Raw genomic sequence first — 20,021 nt, 5'->3', positions numbered from 1 at the left:
TACAACTCAGAACTGGCCACCAACGCAACTTCCTCTTGAGTATCTTTATAATTTAAGAGGTGAGTTACGTTCCGCTACTCCTTTAGGAGACAAGACAAAAAAAAAAAAGGGTGGTAAATGTCAAGCTCATCTATAATTGGTAGGAAATCCTAGAAAAGTAATTCCCAAAGTGCACTGGTTCTACAGCCATCCCCCCGCCCCCCCAAAAACAACAAAACTCTACAGGACACAGGTTAAAAAAGACACTGTCAACGTGAACAGGTAACGAGTCCGCTCCCACCATCTGTATTTAGGACACGAAATGGCTGAGCATGTGGTGGACAAATGTTCAGGGGTGAGAGCGCTTCACTCTTCTTGAGTCAAGGTCCCTGGAAGAGCTTCTTTGTTCTGGAGTGAGTACATGTTACTGAAGTTTTATAATTAAGCCAGGAAGTTGGTCCCTAGTTTTGGGAAGTTATTCGGCACTGAGTTACCATTTTAGCAAAACAGTTACTACACCTGCACGTACTCATTTAGCAGTTTCATACTTATAAATGTGATGAATCACAGAGCTGATTGTTTATATCTCTATTTTCGGGTCCCTTGCACACAAAACTTGTAAGTCAATCATCATTTAAACAGACATTTAGTGTCTAAATTACAGACATCTATGTAGACGTTATAGATGTCTATGTCTAAATAGACGTTAATAATACTTTATAGTTATATTACTCTTTCTCAAAGTGCTTTCATACATTATGTCAATTATTAAAATGATACGAAACAATAAAGTTTTTTGTTTTTGTTTAAGAAAAAGGAATGTAGGACTAGGTTTTTTTTTTTTAAGTTGCTACTTCTTCATTACAAAGTGCAGATTGCTGTGTTGCTAAGGTCTGTCCAAAAGAATGACCCCATATAATTTTTTAAATTACTGAGTTCTACTGAACGCCTGCTTTGCTAGTGTAGCCATTACTTAACATTCAAGTCCCTTAAGGTCAGAGAGTGCCAGGAACGTGTGCTTTAGAAAGTATGCAGCACTGTGCAGACGGATTGTCCGAGTCACTTTTTTTGCAGTGTCTCACAAGGCAACAGGAACGGTGGCAAGACCCCACAATGAGAAAGTGAATTAAGAACCACACTCTAGCCTTGGCTCTGCCACTAAGTAACTGCTCTGAGCTCATGGGCAATTAACTTCAACATCCTCTCCTGCCATTTCTTAAGCTGTGAAGAAAAAAGCTGGAGTGTTGCTACTGCTCACAGTGCTGGAGAGATTCTTGGAAAACACACTGGTTGAGACCTGGCCCCACAGGGAATTCCACAGGGTGAGGCCAATGAATCAGGATTTTTGTTGTTTTTTTTTTTAAACTCCAGGAAATTTTGTTGCACATCCTTGGCAAAAGCTCATTGGATTCAGTGTTAATAACAGTAGTAGTTAACATTTGTGGAGTACTCATTACATGCCAGACACTCAAGCTAAGTATCTTACACACATTATCTCATTTAATCCTTACAACAACCCTGAGGTAGTTACTATTAGTATCCCTGTTTTCCAATGGAGAAACTAAGGCCGAGGAAGGTTAAGTGTGACTTGCCTTCTAGACTGGCTTTAGAGTCTGAACTCTTAATCACTTATCTAAACTGTATCCTTAAAGCCCAAAAGCTTTAAAAGCCTTAAAGCATGACTTTGTTTAATAAATATGGGTGGTGCCTTAACAAAGTCAGCATTTTATTAACTGGGCACTATTTTACCAGTCAACTTTCAGCTGAAGTGTACAAAAATTCTAACTTAAACCCCATAATTCAGCTAAAAAAGGGTCTGCTGCTGCTAAGTCGCTTCAGTCGTGTCCGACTCTGTGCGACCCCATAGACGGCAGCCCACCAGGCTCCCCCGTTCCTGGGATTCTCCAGGCGAGAACACTGGAGTGGGTTGCCATTTCCTTCTCCAATGCATGAAAGTGAAAAGTGAGAGTGAAGTCGCTCGGTCGTGTCCGACTCTTAGCGACCCCATGGACTGCAGCCCACCAGGCTCCGCCGTCCATGGGATTTTCCAGGCAAGAGTCCTGGAGTGGGGTGCCACTGGGTCTAGTGGAGACCTAATAACCTCAATGTATAGAGGTCTCCTGGAAAAACACTGAATACATTTCTCAGGACCAATTTTTTTTAAGGCTGTATCTCTGAAAGTCACAATGGACATCTGTAGGAAAATATACACATTTTAATTGTACACAAAGCCTTTTAAGAAAATACTTCATGTAAAGCACAAACAAGATGTATTTTACACAACACTGCACTGTAAGGTAGTAAATCTAAACTGAAATCATATTATCTGTACATGAGAAGATTCATCTGTGGTAACCCCAAAGGGATGCATACAAATAACCACTTTAGAAAGTTTTCAACACCTTGTAGAAGGGCTTTTGCTCCTGCTGTCTGTTTTGTTTTTAAACTAGACAGAATTAAACTACATTTTTAGTTCCTAAAAGTAATTTTCTCTGCTTTGAATTCAAATGTTTAAATTTATATATGGTTAATTTTTTAAAAATCTGGTCCCTTTCAAGTAGAAAAAGGAAAAAAACCTAAGTTACATTTTTATAGTAAGTTGACAGTGTCTCTTTAACCCGAACCCTGAGCCCTCAACTCCTGAAGTTACAGTTAAAGCATCATGTGGATGGAGTGTGCTGCAACAGTCAATGCTACTCTTGACAGTGTTGAGAAAAAAAAAGAAAGAAAATCCATTCATGGACATACTGAGCACCTACTATGAATGAGACAGAGCCAGGTGCTACCCCTGAGTAAGACCCAGCCCTCACCCTCAAAGACTGCTCTTCGGTGAGAAAACCAGGGAGCTTAAATACACTCAGTAGTGTTCCTCCAAGGCTTAATTTCAGAGCTTTCAAGAAAAGACCCCTTGCTTTAAAAAAGAAAGAAAGAAAATCCCCTGAAAAATGATTCTAATCCCTCAACTTGCATCCACAATGACAGGGATAAACTTAAAAAGCAGCATAATAATATTCTAAAGTTTTAGCTCTCCCTGCCCCACCCTTAAAAGGCTAATTGCTAAAACAATTTCAAGTTTATGGAAGTATATGATGAAGGAGAGTGGCAAAGAAGAAGGTGGCCGGAGGATTGTTGGTTTTCAAATCCAAGTTAAAGGGAACTCTTCTAAACATTACAAAGAGATTAGCCAGATCTCTGGTTACCTGTGTTCCACCAACAAGTAACAGAGGGATCACCCAACCCCTGAAAGGAATGCCCAATACGGTCTCCTCCCTGCTTTTTTCTTCTTTTTGCCTGGGACTCCTCTGGAACACCCACAGAAAGAATCAATTCCTTTCTTTCTAATGAAAACTAAAATTTCTTCTTGGTCAAAGATGCCAAACTCTATCCAAAACCATTTTTCCCCTTAGCCTGATTAGTATAATCTCAGCAGTTTTAAATTTCATCACCAAAGATGATGAAAAAGGAGAATGAAAAATGTGTATTCATACATAACAATACTGCACTCAAGAGCTTTCCAGAGAGGCTCTCAAAGGGATAACTATACACTTATTTGCAAAACACCCTTGAGAACATGTATCATTACCTCCATTTAATAGATTAAGAGAAGGGGCGACGGGGCTGACAGTGGATCAATGACAAAGCCAGGAAGAAAACTCACTGTCCATCAGTGTTGAATTCCTATCTTCCTAAGTTTATATTCCTTTGGGAGAAAAAAAATGAGTTTTTAAAAAATACTGCATTCTCTTTGGAGGCAGGAATGGAGGGGGCAGAAAGTTTTAAAAAGAGAATGAAGTGGTCACTGGACTTAGACCTGGTATCGAGAGTATTAATAACATCTAATCAATTAGATTTGGTTCTAAATTCAGAAGTGATCCTAATTAACTTCTGTAACAATAACTGAATAGGGAAGGAAAAGGAACCATTAGGTTTCCAGGATCTAATCGGCATCCCCTGAAAATGACCTGCTCCTTCAATTATGCATTTTTAAATAGAGGTGAAATGAAAAAATAAATATCAAAGAGTATTTCCAGTATGATCTTTACAAACAAGCACAACAACTGGCAGGGGGAGTCAGTGAAAGAAGAAAAGCATGTGACAATAACTTAGGGTGATTCATTTGAAATCCACACAGAGTGAGAGAATGCTTCTCCCCACTCCCTACCTGGATTGGGTCTAAGGTGATGAGGGAGAGGAAAGGTACAGAGAAAGAGTCATTAGGACCAAGCCAGCTTTTCCCCTCAGTCACAGGCTCCTCGGCTGAATGCTGGGTTTCAAGAAGACACCCTTTTCCCTGGCACTTTAGTTGATAAAGAAACATACATAGCTGCTCAAGTCCTTGGCCAGTATGTCAGTATGCAGGGACTCTCCTGAGAGCCCTGTCCAGGACCATTATTTTCAATAGTGTTCAATGCTGGTTAATGCCCTGAATGCTGCCAGGACCGAGGAAGACAGCCTGCCCAGCAAGGGGCAGAAGAAACCCCCAGAGACCCTCTATGCCTATGGATCACAGATAGGCACCAATGAGCACAAAGCCCATCCTCATCCATTACGAAATCATACACTAGCCTGGGAGAAGTGGCTTCTGCTAGGCAGTATACAATGTAGGAGGAGGTTTCAATCTCCCTGAACACACATCCTAGCGTTCTTTACCTCTGGCACCAACTAACACACCAACAGACAGGCGTGTACAGATAGGGCCATGTTTCCCAGTTTTGCATCCAGCCATCTGATCTGCAGCTCTTACTGCAGCCGTGACCTTGTGGGAGCTGGGCTAACAGCAGCTTCCAACAGCCTTGAACAAAACCTCTTGGCATGTCCCCACCCACTCACTGAGATCAGTACCACTAGTACCTACTGGGGCCCCTAGTCAATCCCTTCTGTGTGGTGCAAAGTGAGAGCCACAGCCACCCCGCTGTCTGGGCACAGGCCCTGTGGCCTCGCTGGACAGCCCTGTTCGGCCAGCTCACATCACTCCAGGTAAGGACGGGCTGGGCTCGGTCCTTCGTAGCTCGACAGGCATGTCCCTGATGCTTCAGTGCAGCTTCTGATTTGGCCCACGACTGCCCTGCCCCCCATCTATTTTCCCTCTCTCCTATGGATTTTGCTTTTTGTTATTTTTGAGATGAACCTGTAAACGTGAGAACTCAGAGATCTGAGGTACTTCACAGAAACACACTCAAGTATCAGTCTTCCATTTTCTGAAACGAGAACACAAGTAAAACAAGTCCCTTTCCCTCTCCCCTCAGAAATGTGTGCATGTTCCCACTTGGCTTCCAGTGGCTACCTCTGCACCACATCACTGATTTCCTGTACACACGACAGTAAGTTGTTAAGGACAGGGTTTGCCCCGGGCACGCCAGCGGCTGCGGAAGACACCTGCAGCTCCTGCAGGCTGAGTTCCAGTTTGCTCACAGCCTCTCGGAAGGCAAATTTGTTGCGAGTTTGGGGGATGCAGTCCACGTAGCCTGAGCAGTAGTCGAGCAGCTGGTGGCCAGTGTCCACCAGCTGGCTGTTGGGCACAGGTTCCGTGATGGCACTGGACAGTAGGTCGGCACATTCCAGCAGGGCCTCCTTGCTGATTTTGTCGGCTGAGATTTTCTCGGCCGCCTGTTTGGTTTTTCTCAGAGCCACTTTAGTACCTGCTGTGCCATTGGCCATTTTGGCTGGCGAGCCGGAAGATGTGGGCAGAGGCACTTGAGGTGGAGGCATCACAGGCCTCCCAGCTTTCCCACTGGTGGGCACCGCCCCTGGAGCCGCCTTTTTCCCTCCCTCCTGTGTTTCTGACTTGGGCTGGACTGCAGTCGGGGCGGCTGGCTCTTCCGTGGAGTCTGAGCACACGGACGGATGCTGTAGTAGTCTCATCACTGGTGGTGGGGGCGGGGCACACTTTGGTTTTACCCGGCGGGGTCGGTCCTTGTCTCCAGAGGAAGTGACCTGATGCTCTGATAAGAGCTTGAATTTATTCCCCTGAGAGTCTGTGCCAATGAGCTGCACGTCAGCTGGAGTGTGCTTCAGAGTGGGTGAGATAAGGACGGGCACTTTGTGGTTATGAGTGGTTGGGAGGACCGCGGCAGTCTTGGCTGGAGAAGCCCAGCCGGTCTGCTCGCCATCCTCTGGGACTCCAGCCATGCCAAGTCGTGCCCCACCATTCCTCTCCTTGCTCTTGGGGGCAGCTGCCACTCCAGCCACCCCCAACCCTGGAGAATCCTTCTCTGTAGTGGCTGGATCCCCAGAGGGGGTTCTGAGAGGAAGAGCGGTGCCTCCTCTGGGCAGAAGTTTGGCTTTTGGTCTCTCCCTGGTCGGAGCGGCACCTTCCTCTGATTTTTTTGGAAGCGTGTCATTGGCCCTGTCCACATTCTCTTCTGGCTGAGAAGAGGTGGACACTGTCCTTTCCAGCTGGAGTTTGGACCTCTGGCAGTTCCTGGGAAGGGTCATTGCCATCCTATCCTGCTCTGGAAGCCCTGAGGACACGGAAGATGTAGAGTTTGACCTTGGAAAAGGCTTGGATGTGTCATCACTGGCTGTGGGTTTACCTGCTCGTAAGCCCAGTGTCTTTTTGATTAAGCGTGGTGTAAAGAAGCCTGTGATGCCAGACCACCCGCCCCCAGCAGCACCGCTGCCCCCACCCCCGCCACCGTCGTCATTACAGAGGTTCCTCTGTGCAAAGCTACCCCCATAGCACTTGGGTGGCACCAGACTCGCTTCTTGCTGGGCAGGAGTGAGAGAGAACCCTTCAGCATGCTGCAGAGAAGCAACAGATGAGAAGTTACCCGTCAGTTCGTATTTCTTGTGGGGCTGGTTCTCCATTTCTCGGAAGGAGCTGCTGCGTTTGGGGGGTGTGGGAGCGTTTCTCTTTTTCATAAAGGAGCTGAAGAAGCCTCCCTTCCTATCTCTGGTGAAGCATGTCTCTTTGGCATCTTCCAAGAGGCTGCTGGGTGACTTGTCTCTCTGCTTTCGAGGCAGTGCTGGGGACCCACTGGGGGCCTGTGCACTTCTAATGAACCCTGATTTAAAAAAAATAATAACAGCCAATCAGTATTGTGAAAAGTAAGTGACTCGCCTGAGTGAAGACAGTGAAGAGTGTTGTTGGCATCTATTAAGAGTCAAGTGTTAGCAGGACACTCGGAGGAAACTAATAAATACACTATCATGTCACACTGCTGTTCCAAATGTGATGTGAGATATAAATACAAAGAAATAAACCTGCTGGTTTTTACCTCAACATCCATCTTTTCTCTAGCAACTACAGCACAACCTGGCTTCACCTATCAGACTCAGAAAGAAATTTTTGCCAGAACCATAAGGAGTGCAACTATTTGAGAATCAAGAGTTTAGGAAATGGAGTGGGAGGCAGAGTTGTGTGCCGAATGGACAGATCACGACTACTAACACTAGCAATGCAGAGCCGTGGACTAGAGTGGTAAATAAAACAGATGCCCACCACCCTTTGCCTTGAGGAAGACGGGCAGGAAAGTGGAAATAAAAGCTTCATAGCCCATGGCTCTTTAAACGAGGCAGTCTGCCTCTACCTTCCTAGGGACTCGTACCTGGTGCTGAACTGGAAGCAGAATTTTCTGTGGCATCTTGTGCCCCCTCGATGTTCTCCTTGTTCTCCCCCTGCTTCTTCAGCGTCCGGGTCTTGGAAGGAAGCAGAGGCAGTCGAGGCAGATATGGAACCACAGACGAGGCGGCGGCGGCCCTCCCAAGCTCCTCAGCAACCTCTGTGTGGAGGACAGGGCAATGAGAAAAAGAACAATTTCATGACAAAAGAGAAAAAAGGGAGTTTTCTCTTTTCAGAAAAGGCAGACAACTGAGAGGACCTGAAGAATGGAGTACTAAAACGTGTAAGTGGAGTCACAAAGTATGTACCCTTTGAGTGTGGGCTTACTTCTGCTCAGCATTCTAGCTATAGATTCATCCATGTTACTGAATGTGGCAGGGGGTTTTCTTGTTGCTGTGTATTGTTCAAATATGTGAATACACCAAAATTCATTCATTCTCCTCTTGATGAATACTTGTTGTTTCCAGTTTGGGGCTATTATGAATATACTGCTAGAAACATCCTACGATGTGTCTTTGACTGCAACAATGGTATGCACGTCTGCTAGATACAGGAGCAGGACCGGCGGGTCACAGGGCCAAACTGCCTTCCCAAACTGGCTGTCCCAATCTCCATCCCCACTAACTTATAGGAAAGTTCTGGTTACTACGCATGCTTGCCAGAGTTTGATGTTTGTTTGTCTGATTTTAATTTTAGCGTTTCTGAGGTAGGTGTGTACTGGCCATTCATTGTTTTATTTTGTACTTCTCTGATAATGGGTGATTTCACATGCGCACTGGTCAACTGGATATTCTTATTTACTAAATGCTTATTCAGAGGTTGAACAAAGCAAACAGCTATTTGCAGATATTTTATTTTCAGGTTGTGCCTTGCAAAAAAAAGGAGGCTACATACATTTCATGCCAATGAAGCAAATGAGGCTCCTGAAAATGTGTTCACCCTATTAGTAAGCCTCAGCTGATTAAAAATGGCCATGGGATTTGTGGCTTTCAATAAGGCAAAGACTCACTTTGCTATCCATTCTTGAACAAAAATGAAGTATGGATCAGTCAAACTTTGGAATTTTGTAATTTACAACATTTTTGGTAATTATTTTCCAAAATTGATCCCCCACAAGTGTGGGTACATAGCACATAATTCAAGCCATGTCAATGAGATTCCAATGATATTCAGGATTTGACTCCACATGAACTAAAGGGTACAGAGAAAAGTGCTCTGATAGGGAGCTGCTTAATTTGGCCCAGAGGGTGAGCTGTGCCCTCCCTAACCTGTAGAAGTTCCATATATAGAAGGACGAGGATGGAAATACTTGTCATTAAACTCTGGTGGTGTACTTTTTCCTTTCTTCTTAGCAAAACATGATAAATCACTAAAGGAAGCAGAAAAAAAATCAACTTGCCTAATTTCTTCTTCAAACATTTTTTAACGTGAGCTTAAGTAGTGAGAGCTCTGTTCAATTATGAAGAAAAATTTGAAAAAATATGTATACAACTCTGGAACTACACAAAATGTCTAATAGGCAATTAGACAGAATTGTGTTTTTAGCTCTCAGGGAATAGCCTATCCTTTTAATTTTATTTATTCAAGTATTTATTTAGTTTTGGCTGCGCTGGGTCTTTGTTGCTGCTCTCAGGCATTCTCCAATTGCGGTGAGTGGTGGCTACTCTCTGGTTGCAGTGTGGTGGCTCACTGTGGTGGCTTCTCTTATTGCAGAGTATGGGCTCTAGAGCACACAGACTTTAGTAGTTATGGCGCATAGGCTCAGCTGCCCGGCAACATGTGGAACCTTCCCAGACTAGGGATCGAACTCATGTCCTATGCATTGGCAGGCAGATTCTCAACCACTTGACCATCTGGGAAGTCCAGTCTCTCTCTTCCTAAGAAGTTTATTTATTCTCTGACTGGGCATTTAATCTGTTCAGTATTTATTTTTACTTAGCCTCGCCAGGTCTTAGGTACAGCATGCAGGATCTCTGATCTTCAGTGAGACATGGGGGATCTTTTGTTACAGTGTGCAAATTCCTAGGTGGGGCATGACAGATCTGGTTTCCTGACCAGGGATCCAACCCGGGTCCCCTGCGTCGGAAGCTCACAGTCTTAGCCACTGGACCAGCAGGGAAGTACCAACAAGTACGTTTACTGTTTGACTTTTGCATGGAATTTTAAAGAGACATTATACACAAAAGTAGGAAACTTCCTGTATGTGTCCATATACTTGTTTTTTACATAAGAAACAGATTCTCAGTGTTCATAGCTTAGCTTATTTAACATTCTTTTTCTAAACTCCTTTCTGTGTCAATATATTTAAGAATATCATTTTAACTACTCAATTATAGGGATGTAATAATTAACATACTGGATACTTAAATGTTCTTAATTTTTCAGTATTATAAACTACACTCTGATGTAACACCCTTACAGCTAAATCTTTGTTCATACTCTTAAAATATTTCAATATTAAAAATATGAGCTAGAGAGACAAAGATACATTTTAAAACAGCAAAAGAAAAAAAAAGAAAAAAGAAAACAATAATAAAGGCCAAGAACTAATTCAATATCCTGAAATGGAGTCCCAAATCATAAGACACTATCATTTTGGGAATGTATCACCCCCAGCACCCAGAACTAGCCCCCACCGACAGTAAATCACCAGGGTCTCACCTTCAGAAATGCTAGAGTCGTGGAACATGGTTTCAAAAGCTTGATGTGTTTCTGCAAAAGAGGGCCTGTCGGCAGGGCTCCACTTCCAGCCTATGTAACCAAAAGAGAAGAGTAGTAAAAGCTTCTTGGCAGAAACTAAATATTCAGGGCCCACCTGAGGGTGAGCTCCATGCTCTGGGACATGTGCTAGCTAAAGCACAGTTACAGCAAGTCTGCAGTGACAGTGAGGCAGCTATTTCTTAGTCTCAGCCTGAGGTGCGATGAACCCACTTCCTAGGGCCAGTCCTTCTATGCAGTCTCAGCTCCTGTTCCCTCCACTAGAGGGATGCAGAGGGGGTGGAGAGATGGTTTAGAAAAGTTTTCTTCCATTGGAAAAATGAAAAGTAGTAAAACCTCTCTTCAAACTCACTCACTCACTCACAATTAGTTGTACACATTCCAAAACATAACAGTGTATCAGAAAAGGGGAGTTTGGAATTCACATTTGATGACAGCAGTAGGCAGTCAATGCTCAATGAGAAAATAATGAGACTCAAATACATGGTGGTTTAATTCACCACTCACCTCCCTACTTTTTCATCTTTAAGAAGTCAGATGCTCTTGTTTACACATCACAGAAGTCACTTTCATGCATTCTCCAGTCTTCAACACTCATTTTGCGTAGCTGAGAGCAACCCTCCCCAACCTAATCTCCAAATCCATTTTTTATTACCTTATTATACAGGCAAATCTTTTGGGAAACTGAGTGAGTACTTGGCCATGGACAATGATTCTTAGGATTCCAGTGTGACTCAGTAGTAGAGCATACAGTAGCCCAATTGGTTGATCAGTGACCAACTCTATGTCACAAGGTTGAATACAATCTTACAACACTGATAGGAAAAATGTTTTCAATTTTGTTATTAATCATCCAGAATTGCTCATTTAAACTACTTCAAAATTAAAATCTGCAAGAATACTCACATGCTCTCATAAGTTCATACACCTTAGGGGGACATCCTTCAGGCTGCTCCATTCGGTATCCTTTTTCCAGTAGATCATAGACCTGAGACAGGTCAATACCTGGATATGGTGACATTCCATATGTAGCAATTTCCCATAAGAGCACCCCAAAAGCTGCAGAAGGGATTGTAAAAAAAGAGCTTTTATGTTTCTTCTGATTTATTATTTATTTTATACCATTAGGTAACTTCTCTTTCAAATTTTCACAATGCTACAATATTAGTATACTCTTATAATTCTTAAAACATGACTTGTTCTTCAAAATATTTTCCACAGGAAAAGTTTAGGTATAATCTAAAGACAGTTTTCTTTAAATTTCCCAATTTTGGGGACTTCCCTGGAGGTCCAGTAGTTAAGACTCCATGCTTTCACAGCAGGTGAAAGCATTTCACAGGTTCAATCCCTAGTCAGGGAACTAAGGGCCACATAAGATGTGACCAGAATAAATACATAAATAAGTTTCCCAATTTTTATTTGGATTTCCTTTACAACGAGGGAGAATAAACTAGAGCCATATAAGAAGTTTGGGGTATAATCAAAACTATTCTTAAAGCAGCTTACAATCTATTTAATGAGTTGCACAATTTTTAAGTCACTAATACTAAAGGAAGAATATAAAAATGGACACATTTGAAATCAAATAAAATTCACATGTGATGAAAGAATTTGCTTGATTCTGTCACAGGTTACTCTTGAGTTTGAGATTGCTGGTAAAACATGATCTAGAATTCTCGACTAGTTCTACTGCCCAAAATCCAAACATCCTGACTCGTTCTGTCCCCCAAGTCACTACTAAATAATATTCTTTTTCAGGGCAGTAGAAACAAGATCAGTTACAAAGACAAATTCTAGATAAAACTTCACCATGCCTTCCTTGAAAAGATACATTTTAAAACAGCAAAAGAAAAAAAGAAAACAATAATAAAGGCCAAGAATTAATTCAATATCCTGAAATGGAGTCCCAAATCATAAGACACTATCATTTTGGGAATGTATCATCCCCAGCACCCAGAACTAGCCCCCACCAACAGTAAATTACCAGGTTCTCACCTTCAGAAATACTGTGTCACAGTGCTCTAGACACAAGCAATAAAGTCTAACGTGGAAAACAGGGAGCTTTATAGAGAGGATTGTTAGAACTTCAGTGCAATATAGTATCTAGACTGTGAGTGCTCCCAAGGTAGGAACTTTTTTTTTTTTTTAACTTTATTCTTTACAGTTTCTTTCTACAGTAAGTACCCTGCAAATGCCCAGCAGATAGTATTTATTAATAATAAATGCTTGCTGAATAACTGAAGAAGGATGGGTGTAACAGCAGAGGATATTGATCATATACAAAAAAAGCAGCTCTAAAGAATTAAGCATTTAAAGTATAAAGAAAATGACGAGACACAGAAAAATGTCCTGTCCAACCTTACCCCAGACGTCAGATTTAATTGAGAAAGTATTGTAGGCAAGACTCTCTGGTGCTGTCCATTTAATAGGAAATTTGGCTCCAGCATGAGCAGTATAGGTGTCTCCGGTCATCAGTCTACTTAAGCCAAAATCAGCCACTTTCACCACATGGTTTTCTCCCACCAGGCAGTTACGAGCTGCAAGATCCCTGTGGGAAAGAAACCCTGCTGTGATTCTATTCAGATGGTTCTGGAAAATGGTCATGAATGCTCTAGTATCAGTTCTTTGTGCTGCAAGCAGAGTTTGATAAGTAAGTGCTGACAGGTATGGTAGTATTTCATGAAAATTGTAACATGGTAGAAAGCCACTAATTATACATCTCTTGCAGAATACTCACCAAGAGGCAGTTACATGATGCCACAATAAAGCAGGCTTCAGAAAACCAGTTCCCATTTATAAGTACACTGGGATAGGTTTCAGAGGTGGGTAACAGAGGTTTCAGTTTCTTTACTAAGGCAGAAAACTATTTTTAAAATCAAGCCACTAGATGGAGCAAAATGATCTTGGACTTAGTCCTGGGCAAAATAAAGAGCCTTCTGAGAACAGCAAAGGCCCTGCATTAGTACTTTCATCAGAGGACACAGTAGGTTTCTAAGTTGGAAATGACATTACAATGGTCCTTGTGAAAGAGAAAACTACTTTCCTGAGTTATCTGATATGCATGTCAGTTTCCTGGTTAGTCACAAGTGATAATTGGGTTTTACACACCTGTGGATGAAATTCTTCTTCTCTAAATACTCCATTGCAGAAGAGATCTGAGTGGCCATGTAAAGCAGTACAACTGCAGTCACCTCTTCTCGGTTGCATTCTCGGAGATAATCAAGCAAGTTCCCATAAGGCATGTATTCAGTCACAATGTAAAATGGTGGCTCCAAGGTACACACACCTGATGGTTCAAAGACAGCTTGTTTTGTTAGTACGTAGTTAAACACGCCAACCACTTTGGCAAGAATAACTGACAATTTTTAAAAATCTAGTCCAGCAGTAATCTTTTCCTTTCCTGCCCTTTCGTTCTCTGAAAAGAACATAGCAACGTTAAGAAGCTGGATGATAGTGAGTTTCTACTTCCAATGATACCATGCTCTGGAAATTCACATGCATTTTGAGAATGTGCCTGTTTGAACAAAGGTAGAGTCACTTGTATTAATTCCTTAAGGGGTCAGGACCACCAATACCTCTATAGAGTTCTGTATGAGCCCATGATTTCACATCCTCAACTGCCTCCTGCTGACAATGTTTATCTAAAAGTAACAGCAACTGTGCACATGGTAAAGACTATATGAGCCCAGACTGCAAGGATTTCATTACTACACAGCAGACTCCCAGTAAAAATACAAAAGAAGCGATTTCCTTTGGGATAGTTTGGCTCAATGAACACCCAAAGAAACTGGCCTTATTTTTAAAAGGGCAATTGTTTCAGTCAAAGATTTCTCTGTGACCTGAATAGGTGAGAAGCCTATCAATCCCTGCAAAGCACTTGGGTGGTCACAATTTTTAATCTGTTTCTGTTCAACAGTCCTTTGCTTAATGTCTCTTTATTTTGTAAAATATATTTTGGGATAGTTTGTGGCTTAGTATCATTTCGAATGACTCTGACTTTGGATCTGGGGCAATCAGCACAAGCTGGGCAGTTTCATACATTGCAATCAATGAGGTCACTGTTTCTTGGGTAATTTTAAAACACAGAGACTTCTGATTAATAACAACCATTTATTGAAATAGATTTATACTGAGAGCTTCCGCCATGGTGATACAAAAGGAGGACTGGGGACAACAGGGGTTGGGGGACAAGCATCTTTGAGGAAACCTATGGTTCAGACAAGCTCCCTCACCTAATAGCTGTACCAGGTTAGGATGCTTGATTTCCTTCATCACTGCAGCTTCCTTGAGAAATTCCTCCACCTCCATAGTATCTTCCTGGAAAGGGGGGGAAGAAAGAAAAAAAGGAGAGGGACAAGCCCCCATCTTAATCATATGAGTCAACTCACACTCCTAAAACCTCAGTTTTAAAAAGGGGTATCTTTTGGATATTTTAGCACTTACTTCAAGAAATTTTATCGCTGCCTAGTATGCTCTGTATAAGTCCAATTAAGAAAGAAAAATGTCTCTTTTAATTTATTCAGTATTTGAAACTGAAGTAAAATTTAGTAGGGTAAGTATAATTCAGCAATCACGTCCTAGCACAACTGAAACACAAAAGACCTGGACAGACCATTCAATTCCCTGAAAGTCTCTTTATAGATACCTTAAGCCTTTGAACGAGGAGCCAGAACAATTAGCTGTTTACATATTTGCCTTCCTGACAAATTCCTTAAGGAGCAAGATATGTCTGCAAGGCTGTGCATACTGGTTGACACTCAGAACAAGCACTTAGTAAATTCTTGGTAAAAGAACTGACTACTACTCAGAGGTAAAGAGCAGTCCTTAGGAGTCCTCCAGAGTTACTGAGGCACATGAGAAAATCTTCAGAGAATGGGATGAGTGACAAAACATGTAATTCGCTACCAGGATGCTTAACGGAGAGAGACAGACTGGCATCAGGAAGAAGATTTCTGTGAATATGAAGAATAAGGTGATCTAATCTCAGGGAGATGGGAGAAGCAAGCAACAGGGAGACAAAGGACAGAACAAGAGAGTGATTCTCCAACAATGCATGGAGAATTCTGCCCAGCAGGGGTTGTTCTGAGGAAGGAAAACAGCTTGCTTTGCTTTTACAAGTTATAATTTGCTTCTAACCTCCCACCAAGATCTGTATCAACAGCCTCCAGAGACAAACCTTCCCCATATGTGGGTTTCACTGCGTTGTAGTGAATAATCTGCCCCTGCATTGTCAGCAATGGCACCAGGGTTAATCATCACAATTTGCTGATGTGCTTGGCACCAGTGGGTGGAAAGTGTTCCAAAGTTAAAGAAGGGCACACTGGTATTTCCAAGTGATTCAGCACAAAAGAAAAAGATGCCTAAAAACTGTAATCTCAGCAACCCACCTTCAATGTTTTCACAGCAACTGTAAGGCTGTATTTCTTCCAGACGCCAACGTAAACCTCTCCATACTGACCACCCCCAAGTTTGTGCTTCATGGTAATATCTGTTCGTTCCATTTCCCACTTGTCGTGGATGGGGGACACACCGTAGACTGTAGGCTTATTACACTTGGGTGCTGGATAGTGTAGGGTTGTCACCAGCCCATCAGCCACCGTGGAGTGATGGTGAACAAGCTCGGCCAAGGTGCTGAAGCGGCTCTCAGCAGTTACGTATACCTGGTGAGAAGAGCAGAGAAAAATAAACCAGCTGAAAAGGGGTCATTACCTCACTGCTCTCAAGATATGAAAATAAGCAGCACTAGTCACAATAGCCAAAACATGGAGACAACCTAAATGTCCGTTGACAGATGAGTGGATAGAGAAGATGTGGATGTGGGGGTGTGTGTGTGTGTGTGTCTGTGTCTGTGTGTGTGTGTCTGTGTCTGTGTGTGTGTCTGTGTGGCAACGGAATATTACTCAGCCATAAAAAAGGACAAAATAATGCCACTCACAGCGACATGAATGCAACTAGAGATGATCATACTAAGTGAAGTCAGTCAGAAAGAGAAAGACAAACACCATATGATATCAGTTATATGTGGAACCTAGAATACAACACAAATGAACTTATTTATGAAACAGAAAATCACAAACAGAGTGAACAGACTGGTGGCTGCCAAGAGGGAGGGGGTCGGGGAAGGGACAGAATGGGTGCTGGGGACAGCAGGTGCAAACTATCATATACAGAGTGGATAATCCACAAGGTCCTACTATATTCAATATTCCATGATAAATCACAATAGAAAATAATATAAAAAGAACGCAGATATATGTATAACTCAATCACTGTGCTGTATAGCACACATTAACACAACATTGTAAACCAACTATACTTCAATTTTTAAAATACTGATTTAAAAAAAGATGAAAATAAGGCATTATCTTACTGAGATAAATGGACGAATTACGGAAGAATTTAACCATGATGTTGGGGTGGGGGGACAGAGAACTTCAGTTTAATCTCATTTAAACTACTCTTCTTATGATTCCTAAAGTAGCTTGAGTCTTGAGGGGAAAAGCTTCTATCTCTCTGGATCATCAAGATCACTGGTCTTCAAATATTTTTAAGCTAAACGACGAAGGAACCCAAATATAGAAGATAAAGGAAGAGAAGTGCTGATTAAAGTAGGTAAGAGGCTGGCTTCCTGTAAAAGCTTATGAACTCCCACCTCAGAATCTTACACAGAACATAATTTGAAAACCACTGATTTAATTTTTTGGTAGAGAGAGGGTATTCAAATATCTTATGATTTTTATTTCATTAAGAGGCACTTTTGAGTGTCCAGGCAATTTTTTAAAAAGAGCCACAATTTTACTTCAGAAAGTAAACAAAACAGTAGTTTATTTGTGATAAGCAAGAAGGATAAAGTAGGATAGCAGTCTCTGAGCCTTATCTTCCAAAGGAGCTTGCTTATTTTTTTAAAAAGAGATTCTAGTGTATAGAGAAGAGCATACAATTAATAAATGGAGAACCGATGAGTTCTATAGTGAACTCACCCATGATAAACATCTCCCACCCAAGAGAATTATAGTATTACCAGCACCCGGCAGCCTCCCTCCTGCCCTCCCAGCTATTGACCCCTGCATAGGTAACCACTCTGCTGGCTTCTAACACCTTAGATTAGCTTAGATTGTGAACTGTACCTATGCAAATGGAACCACACAATAAGTATTGTTTTGTGCCTGTTTTCTTTCACCGAACTTTTTTTTACTGTGATATAATTCATACATTTCACCACAAAATTCACAATTTCAATTGTGCAATACAGTGATCTTTAATAAATGCACTGATTGTCCAACTATTACCACTATCTAATTTTGGAACATTTTCATCACCCTACAAAGAAACTCCAGACCCGTTAGAGGTCATTCCCACTCCCCTCATCCCATTCCTCAGTAATCACTAATCCCTTCTACTCAACTTTATGTGTAAAAGATTCATCTATGACTGTTCTAGAGGGCCAGATAGTAAATATTTTAGGTTTGTGGCCATAGCATTTCTGTCATTACTCAAGTCTGCCTTAATATTGAGAAAGCAGCCACAGACAATACATACACAAATGGGTGTATCTGTATTCCAATACAATTTTATTTGCAAAAGTGGACAGCCAGTGGGTCATAGTTTTTCCTAGTAATGTGTGTAGTAGTACTGTGTTCACTTTGTGTGAGATCCCATTTTACATACATACCACAATTTACTAATTCAGTCTACTGCTGTCAGACAGTTGAGTGTTTCTAGTTTCTGGCTACTACACATAACACTGCTATGAATATTCCGGTACATGTCTGCTGAACACACATGCACTCACTTCTGTTGGGAAGACAACCATAAGTAGATTCTGCTGAGTGGCCCTTATCTGATTCTATTTGGTTTCCTGAAGAAAAAATATATCTTATTGGGTGATGCAAATAAAATTAATAATTTACTGTTTCCTACCTTTTACCAGCCATTATCTTTTATGGAAATTATCTCACTGAATGCTTCCAATAAAATGGGATGGGAAACTGAGGCTTAAGTAAGGTCACAATGTGAATAAATGATGGAGTTACCCAGCAAACCAGATTTGCTTGCTCTAAAGCCTATGCTTTTCCCCTACTATGCATATCATAAAGAGAGAAAGACTGGAAGAAACAATTCAACATAAATTTATTATTCAAGGACTTCCCTGGTGGTCCAACACTTAAGAATCTACCTTGCAATGCAGGCAATGTGGGTTCAATCCCTGGTAGGAGAACTAAGATCCCATAGGCCACAGAGCAACTTAGCCTGCACATCATAACTATACATTTACTGTTCAATAGAAGAACTGATATAAACCTACGCTTTACCATTTATAAAGTAAGACAGTTCCATTCTAACATAGCCATTCTTAAACAGTTGGTCTTTCTAACCTGCAAAGTGCTAAATGACTGATCGACCTATTTACATTAACATACATTAATGATCAATATCAGTCTCAGAAGCCTAAAGTTTTACTCTTTAAACTTTCTGGTAGAGATTATTATAATTTTCATAGATAAAAGGTTTAATTTATAAAATTCCACACAATGTATTGGATGTATACGTGCATATCTGTATACTGATACCAGTTAACTTATACAGCTGTTTCCTTCATTTTTCATCTTCAAATCTAGCTCATCTTTAAACTCTTAATGTAATACTGTTTTTAATTTCCATTACTGAATTGTTTTGAAAAGAGTAAGCTCTCTCTCATGTGCCAAACAGCTCAAACTCACATCAGTGATTAGTTTCTTTCATGTCAGACATAAAAATTGTATTCTTTCATCATTCTGAATATTGCTTCTAAAGAGCAGGCCCATTCACACCAAGAGGTGGCTGCCGGCCAGTCTTACCTTGCCATCTGTGGTGGTATTGATCCTGTAGTGATACACACGCCCCTCGTACCTGAGCGAGATTGACAGCTGCCCGGGGCTGCTCTCACTCTCTCGCACCAGGAAGCTGCCATTGATCAGACTGCTGAGTAGGTACTCTGCTGCACTGCGAGACACAGGTCCATGATACCAGGAATGTTTTTCCAGGCTGTTCACAGGGGTGATGTAGTTGCTTGGCACCCAGCCTTGGCCATTCTTAGAGCGAACTTCGCTCCACTCTCCATTCTGGTTGTAACCAAGGACTCGGAGCTTTTCACCTGGCCAGGAGATCATTACAGAGGGAAAGAAAAGATGTAAGACTTTATCTTAAACAGAAACAGTCTACTGTCAAGCTTGAAATTCACTGAAAAAATGAATCAAGAACTTTTAAACCAGCACAGTTTTTTTAAAGATAATGAAAATGAACTTTGCTATCATCATAGCCTGACTGATATTTTTAGCTTGTAGCTTAAACAAAAGAAGCATACTTAGACATGTTTTTCTGGCATTATCAATAGGGTTTCAAAAGCTTTTATACTACAGGAAACTCCATATACATAACTAAGGTAGCACACAAAGAATAAAAGGTCACTCAAATGTCTGGAATAGGACATGGTCTCACTTCTTAAAAAAAAAAAAAATGAAATGAATTTTTTCCTCAAAACATATATATGGTCACAGAACATATATATGGTTCAGTGCTAACAGCAATCAAGGATTAGGGATTAGACATTAAAATTACTTCTAAATTTCAGTTGGCCAAGGCTACAAAAACCATCAATCAAAAACAAAAAACAAAAAAGCACAGACCACAGAGCTATCAGCAATATTTCAGAAAGAAAAGTGAGGAGGTAGGGGTCGGCAGTCAGGACCTCAAAAGCACAATCTTTTCCAGGACTGAAGTTTTA

General features: G+C 41.5%; 1 protein-coding gene across 9 annotated transcripts in view; it reads right to left on the bottom strand.

Annotated features, from left to right (window-relative positions):
• Positions 1-570: 570 nt before the first annotated feature.
• The window catches only part of ABL2 (ABL proto-oncogene 2, non-receptor tyrosine kinase), a 100,542-nt gene continuing 81,091 nt past the window's right edge, over positions 571-20,021 (bottom strand). For 4 of the 9 annotated variants that reach the window (XM_086343608.1, XM_086343610.1, XM_086343609.1 and 1 more), the window contains 10 exons: positions 19,096-19,391; positions 15,646-15,918; positions 14,491-14,575; positions 13,367-13,544; positions 12,622-12,806; positions 11,165-11,317; positions 10,202-10,291; positions 7,527-7,700; positions 6,750-6,983; positions 854-6,440 (listed from right to left, as the gene is read on the bottom strand). In XM_086343608.1, the coding sequence (XP_086199734.1) occupies positions 5,260-6,440; positions 6,750-6,983; positions 7,527-7,700; positions 10,202-10,291; positions 11,165-11,317; positions 12,622-12,806; positions 13,367-13,544; positions 14,491-14,575; positions 15,646-15,918; positions 19,096-19,391 (2,849 nt within the window). In that variant the 3' untranslated portion in view covers positions 854-5,259. Of the gene's footprint in view, positions 6,984-7,526; positions 7,701-10,201; positions 10,292-11,164; positions 11,318-12,621; positions 12,807-13,366; positions 13,545-14,490; positions 14,576-15,645; positions 15,919-19,095; positions 19,392-20,021 lie in introns of all 9 variants that reach the window. The other 5 variants (XM_086343612.1, XM_086343606.1, XM_086343605.1 and 2 more) reach the window with 2 other exon arrangements.

This window comes from Bos grunniens, chromosome 16 (genome assembly GCF_055505025.1).
Source record: "Bos grunniens cultivar Pamir isolate PY7600 chromosome 16, Bosgru_T2T1.0, whole genome shotgun sequence".
Classification (NCBI taxonomy): domain Eukaryota; kingdom Metazoa; phylum Chordata; class Mammalia; order Artiodactyla; family Bovidae; genus Bos; species Bos grunniens.
The sequence above is the reverse complement of the archived record's forward strand: the minus strand, read 5'-3'. Positions and strand labels throughout refer to the sequence as shown.